This window comes from Schistocerca nitens, chromosome 2, assembly GCF_023898315.1.
Source record: "Schistocerca nitens isolate TAMUIC-IGC-003100 chromosome 2, iqSchNite1.1, whole genome shotgun sequence".
In the NCBI taxonomy this organism is placed as follows: Eukaryota; Metazoa; Arthropoda; class Insecta; order Orthoptera; family Acrididae; genus Schistocerca; species Schistocerca nitens.
This window is the reverse complement of record NC_064615.1, coordinates 614,010,874-614,018,169: the sequence shown is the minus strand read 5'-3', so window position 1 is coordinate 614,018,169 and position 7,296 is coordinate 614,010,874. Positions and strand designations below refer to the sequence as shown.

General features: G+C 38.6%; 1 protein-coding gene across 1 annotated transcript in view; it reads left to right on the top strand.

Moving 5' to 3' along the window:
- Window positions 1-4,651: 4,651 nt before the first annotated feature.
- Window positions 4,652-7,296, top strand: part of LOC126235199 (uncharacterized) — a 305,365-nt gene continuing 302,720 nt past the window's right edge. The window contains exons 1-2 of the mRNA XM_049943929.1: window positions 4,652-4,774; window positions 5,084-5,312. Coding sequence (XP_049799886.1) covers window positions 5,127-5,312 — 186 coding nt within the window. The 5' untranslated portion in view covers window positions 4,652-4,774; window positions 5,084-5,126. The remainder of the gene's footprint in view (window positions 4,775-5,083; window positions 5,313-7,296) is intronic.

Genomic DNA, 7,296 nt, shown 5'->3' with positions numbered 1-7,296 from the left:
GCTGTGTACCAGAGGTGCTAAAGATAATTCAAGTACTATTCTCCCCTGTGGACACTGTATCTCCTGCAGGAAGTACAAACCCCATCATTATTCGTCCACTTTGCTGTGAGTGATGTGCCAATGACAGATCTAGGAATCCTGTACAGGCGAGACAAAGATCAAGGAGAACTCAGGATGTGGCACCAATACAGCTAACCAACAGGTCTGAGGTCTGTCTTCCACTGAAGCCAAAACTGAGCCTGCGAGTCTCACTTCACCTGCTGGGAAACCTGCAGTGTCATTTATCAAGGGGCAGTGAAAGTAAAGGGATAGGTGTCCTATTAATCGCCAGCAGTTCAACTGTATAGTGAATAACGGTACCGATTAAGGAAATGGGAGCAAGGGATCGGAAGACACCAAATACACTCAGTGTGTATGCCTGGAGGCCTCATTCAACATGTTGAAGAGGCAATTCTGGCAGCCATTGAGGAGAAAAGGTGCAGCCAACTACAGAATCTGGCACACATTGGAACAAATGATCCCTGTCTTTTGAGCTCCAAGGTCATATTTGGATCAGTCCAGCTACTAACAGAGGGGATGGAAACACTAAAGTAATTTATAGCCAAAAACGAGATATCTATTAAAGCAACAGAAGACTGTAAAAGTCAATGTCCATCTGATCTGATCAAGGCTGCATCATACTAAGTGCACCACCATCCAACACCGCTCCCCTACTTGCTCTGTTTCATCATGTCAGCATCCCTCCCGAAGTTGATGATTCATCTATCATCTCACATCTCTGACACAATGGCACAATGGCACCCTCAGCCTTCACACCGCTGGAAGCTGACCCTGGTGGCATGATAGGCTGTGACTATCTAGACTGGCTCCAAAGGGTTAATTGTTCTACTGTCTCCCTAAATAGGTCATGTGTCATTACACATCAGAAACAGCTACCCAAGTAGCTAACTGTGTATGGAGTGTACATAAGGCTTTTTTAGATTTGGCAACTCTCCATCCATATCAGATAATGATAGCTGTAGGAAACCCAGAAGTATCAGTTTAAGACCCAAGGAAATGCCTCTCACATGTGAGTATTAAAATCCTAGTGATTAACTGCCGAAGCCTCCACAACAAAGTTCCAGATTTTGAAGCACTTCTAAAAAGCAAAACGTTCACATAATGTTAGACACAGAAAGCTAGTTAAAACACGAAATTGACAGCAGTGAGATCTTCAGAGAAAATTTAAGCATATACTACAATGACAGGGAAATGAGAAACGAAAGTGGTGTGTTTATTACAGTAGACAAGAAACACATATCCACCAAGATAGAAATTGCAACTGCATGTGTGATAGTTTGGGCAATAATCGGTATCAATGGTGGGCGTAAAATTATGACAGGATCGTAGTATTGGCAGCCAAACTCACCTCCTGATGCAACCAAAAATTTTAGAGGAAACCTCAGTTCACTTATACATAAGTTCCTTAATCATATTGCAGTCATTACAGAAAATTTAAATCATTCAACAATCACTTAGGATTATTATAGTTTTATTAGTGGTGGGTATGAAGAACATAATGTGAAATGTTAACTACCTTTCTTGAAAACTAGCTACAACAGATAGTTCAGAACCCAGTTCATGACAGATATATATTAGATCTAACGGCAACAGACAGACCTGGCCACTTTGAGGACGTCCACATCGAAATTGGTACCAGTGGGCATGTGTCAATTATAGCAACAATGAATGCCAAAATGCAAAGGATAACAATAACAAACAGAAAAATTTATATGTTCATCAAACTAGATAAAATAGCAGTAGTGATAACTTGAAACTTTTAGTTCAGAACAAGAGCATGTAGAGGAACTACAGCACAGGTTCAGAATAGTAGTTGCTGTGTTCTGGATAGGTATGAACCATATAGAACAATTCGTAATGGGAGAGATTGGTTGGTTGTGCTGGGGAAGGAGACCAGACAGCGAGGTCATCGGTCTCATCGGATTAGGGAAGGACAGGGAAGGAAGTCAGCCGTGCCCTTTGAAAGGAACCATCCCGGCATTTGCCTGGAGCGATTTAGGGACATCACGGAAAACCTAAATCAGGATGGCCGGACGCGGGATTGAACCGTCGTCCTCCCGAATGCGAGTCCAGTGTCTAACCACTGCGCCACCTCGCTCGGTGTAATGGGAGAGTTCCTCCATGGTATACAGCAGCTGTAAAGAAACTTCTAAAGAAACGGAGACTATTCCATAATAGATATCAAACAATGCATAGGGCTATAGATAGAGAGATGATGAACATTTGCAGTCAAGACAGCAGTGTGTGAAGCCTTCAATGACTACCATAATAGAATATGGTCAAATGATCTTCCACAAAATCCCAAAGAAATTCTAGTCTCGTGTAAAAGCTGTTAGTGACACCAAAGTCAGTATCCAGCTCTCATGGACAAGATAGGAACTCAAATAGAGAGTAGCAAAGCAAAAGCAGAAATGTTTAACCCTGTTTTCAAATGTTCATTTACAATGGAAAACCCAGGAGTACTGCCATAGTTTAAGTCTCATACTTCTGAAAAAATTAATGAAATATGTATTAGTGGCAATGGTGTTGAGAGACAGCTGAGAACGTTAAATCTGAACAAAGCCCCAGAGCCAGATTGAATGCCTAACAGATTCTATGCACAGTTCACGACTTACTTAACCCATGTGTTAACTAAAATGTATCATAGAACCCTCAAACAAAAGACTATGCCCAGTTGCTAGAAGAAAGCACAGATCAGCATGGGTTACACTTGTCTACAAGAAGTGTAGCAGAAGCGATCCACAGAACTTCTGTCCAATATCCTTGACATCCATGTGTTGTAGAATCTTATAATATATTCTGAGCTCAAACATAATGAGGTAACTCGAACAGAACTACCTCCTCCATATCAAACATATAATGTCCAGAAAGGCATGAATCAAGGAAGTCAGGTAGATGTAGGGTTCCTTGACTTCCGAAATGCATTTGACTCAGTACCACACCTGCACTTTATTATGAAAAGTACGATCATATGGGGCATCAGACGAAATATGTGACTGGAGTGAATATTTCTTGATAGGGAGGATGCAGCATGTTATCTTGGATGGAGAGTCATTGACAAATGTAGAAGTAAGTTCGAGTGTACCCCAGGGAGGCGTGTTTGGTGCGTTGCTATTCATGTTGCATATTAATGGTCTTGCAGACAATATTAATTGTAACCTCAGACTTTTTGCAGATGAGGCAGTTACCAACAATGAAGCAGTCTGAAAAAAAAGAAACAATATAAACATTCTGTAAGACTTTGATAAGATTTCAAAGTTGTGCAGTGATTCACAACTTGCTTTCAGTGTTCAAAAATGTAAAAATGTGCACTTCACAGGAAAAATAGTACCGGTATCCAATGATATAATATCAGGGAATCACAGTTGGAAACTGAAAACGTGTATAAATACTTGGGTGTAACGCTTAGTATGGCCATAAGTGGAATCATCACATAGACCCATCCGTGAGTAAACCTGGTAATAGACTTTAATTTAATGGGACAAGACTGCAGAAATGTGTTCAGTCTACAAAGGAGATTGCTTACACATGAGGTGTTCGACCCATCCTGGAATACTTCTCTAGTGTGCAGGACCAATACTAGGTAGGACTGACAGAGAAGATCACAGGTTTGTTTGACCCACAGGGGAGGTGTTGAAAGAACTGAATTAGCAGACTCTTAAAGATAGATGGAAAATGGGCCAAGGAAATCTACTAAAGAAGTTTCAAGAACCGGGTTGAAGTGATGACTCTAGAAATGTACTGCAATCCACTACACATTGCTCCCACGGGGAATGTAAGGATAAAATTAGAATAATTACGGCACGCTCAGAGGCATTTTAACAATCAATTTTCACATGTTCCATACATGAATGGAACGGTAAAAATCCTAATAACTGGTACAGTGAGACGTCAGTGCTGCCACGCACTTCACAGTTTTTTTTTTGCAGAGTACAGCTGTAGATCTATGTACCACATTTGTTAATGGTTTCCGAAATTCAATTTTGGTCTCCCACAAGATATGTTGCATGGAAGTGTAATGATTCAGGATGTTAACAATTGTTTTATCTCTGATGATATTGTTATTCACTTTCATACTTTTTATTTCATTTTTTCTGTGTGCATTTTTTGTTATCCCTCGCAATGTTAATTATATCTTTTAAATATATTATTATTTATATTTTGAAATAAACTGATTAATTGATTTGTTAATTTGTATTTTTCTTGTCTTATCAACTGGCTGTATTTCTTATGGTCTGCTGGTAGCTTTCAATAATTTCCCTGTGTTTCATTCGTCTTAAGTTAGCCCTCATTTCTTTTATTTCCTTCGTGATCCACTGCTTGGTTTGGAGAATTTTTCTTTTCCTCTCGGTTTTTGGAAATGCGGGATTGACGTAGGGGCTTACGGTTTCTTGAAAAACACTGCCTTCGTCAGCATTAAAAAAAAATTCAAAAAGAATGCTGATTTCAGCAGTGAACTGCGAGGTACGTAGCGGCAGGTGAGCACAGTTCGAAGAATTCTCATGTTACAGGAATTCACTGAAACGAAATCGATGGTCGTGTCTGTCGATATTTCGTTTCGATACAGTTTCTGGCATTATTCCAATAGGAGTACAATATGGCTTTGGCTTGTATATTTGAATACATCGTGATGCATTGAATTTTTAAAGATTTTACCGTGTACGAAACTGAATGTTATAGACACAGTGCGAAAAACGTAAAAGTAAAAGAAACGGTAAGTGTACTTCCAACTCATTCTGTTAGAATAGGTTAGGAGGAAGAAGTAGTCCAAGAGCGTCGTTCTATGTAGAAGTTTGTGTTGGGTGCAATAGTATTCGGAAGGAGCTTATTGCGACGTAAATTTTTAAAAACAGCTTCTTTATTTACTATTTTAAGGTAACTTGTTTAGAGAGATTGTCGAGAACATATGATTTGTATTATAACCTAACGAAATAATCATGTACATGGAATGTCAGTTTGAAGTTGTGATACACTTATAATAAATAGGCATTGCTTAGATAATATTGATTGATCTACTTTTCAGGTTGGGTCATTGGTGAACACAACTGCATCATAATACTTATGGAATGTATGGAAACAGTGACAAACCAGTGGACTTCAGCAAGAAGCCTCGCGTTGTCCCAAGGAAAATCAAAAACAATGTCTACAAAGGACTTACTTACAGGGAGCTTGGATATAACTTAGGAAGAGCTAATCCCGACTTTGAAGCAGTTGCTGAAGATAAACTTGTGACGAAGAATTATCTGGAAATGGTTAGCTAACATTGAGTAATGTTTTCTGGCTGTGCTTTCGACAGTGCAAAAACTTGGTTTGACAAGTGTATCAGTTACTATAGAGTTTTTGTGGAATATAGTGTTATTAATCGTGTCCAAAAATAGTTCGTGTGCAGTTAGTTGTTTGTGCATGTTTTCAATGAAAATCACTGTTAATTGTGTTTCTGGACCGAGATAGCATAAGGGGGCGAGAGGAGGGTGGGGGCGGGCAAGTTTTGAATTGTGATACTATTTTCTGATGTTACTGCAGAAAGGTAGGTGTTGAAAAAAGATGCCGTTTCTTCGATATTTGAGAGCTAGCAAGCTCGACGTACTGAAAACAATTCAGTACGTTTGGCTTCTTGCAAAGCGCTAGCAACTAAAGTGATTTTTCAATCATTTGTTAGGTGTAAGGAAATTTTACAGTCGCAACAGTTTAAATGTTTTGATGAACCATCTCATCATGGAAATATTTCGTTGCAGATAGGCTTAAATATGTTTAGTAATGTGTAGTAAAACCTTCATTCTCTGCGTTGTATATTATCTCAAAACTTAAGTCCCTCCCTACGGCCTTTTCCCAGCCCCCCAGTCATACTTCTGCTTTAATTTTTATTATTGTGGCAATGATCTACAGTGAAGCTTGAGGTCTGGTTTAGGAATCTTTATCTTCAAGGCTGGATTGCAAGTAGTAAGCCAGTTTTCCAGTTTGAAGCATTATATATATATATAGGCCCTATCTTATAAGGAAGTACAGTGGCTGATATATCTAGTTAAAAAAAATAAATAAATAAAGTAATGTACTGGTACGAGAAGGTTCTGGTTGCAATACAAGTAATGGAAACAGTAAAGATAACTTCCATTTTTTTCCCCCTGCAACTGTCTACTACTCCTTGGCTCAACAATACATCAAGTGATTCAGCATTTTTCATTGTACCTTAATAAAAATGGAAATGCAAGGAAAAAAGTTTTTAATTAATTCTTATAATAAAAGCAAAAAAATTCGCTTAATTTTTGTTTGGTCACTTGTTTACATTTCTTGTTGGCTGAAGAAAAAAAGATTCTGAGTATACCTTGGGTGAGAATGTGCCATACCTCTTCAATAGGAACCAGTGCATTTTTAAATTTTATTGCAGTGCAGTTACTGTATCAGTTTGTGTGAGGCATTACCCTACGGTGTGGTATTGGTGTTGAATTCCCCCTGAAATCATGACTGTCATAGCAGACTGATCTGTAGTGTTGCCAGAGATTGAAAGGTGATAAATTTTTTCAGAGTTGGTGAAGCCAATGAGTCTGGCAAATGAACATTGTGGTAACATTGATCTTTAACATTGCCCAATGTTTATGTTCTTGCTATAGGGTATTTAGACACCCATTGCCATATGTAAAGCACTTTTCATGATAAAGACTAGAACTTCAAGGTAAATTTGGAAATGTGTAGTTGACAGTAAACAAGTGACTGATTATTTTGGTGCAGATTACATAATTCTTAACTGAATAAACTAAGAAAAATGCAAGTGACTGTTATGTGCATGAGTGAAGTGTCCTCCCTCCTTTCTCTCTCTCTCCCCCCCCCCCCACCCCACCCCCCCTCTCCACTACCCACTGCAATCTTGTTTGTGATTAGAGAACTATCAGTACCATAGAATTTAAAATTGATTGGAAATTAGTTGGTGAAACTAAAAAAAAAGTGAAATAAAGATCCATGTGTAGTGTTGCAGGGCATTTAGTCTGGCAACAACTGCTCCATATTTAAAACACCATAGTATAGCAATATTTGAACCCTGCTTTGTGATTACTTTATTTAATTTTAAAAAGACTCCATAATCATAAACATTTGCACCGAATTTAATCCACTCTTCCCTATAACTGAAATTACGAAGTACATCCAGACTCATTGCATTGTGCAGTAGTGAAATCTCCATTTTGAATATGTAGGCCTAACTCACGGGAGAGTAATGTATCTCTCACATTTAATGACAAGGCT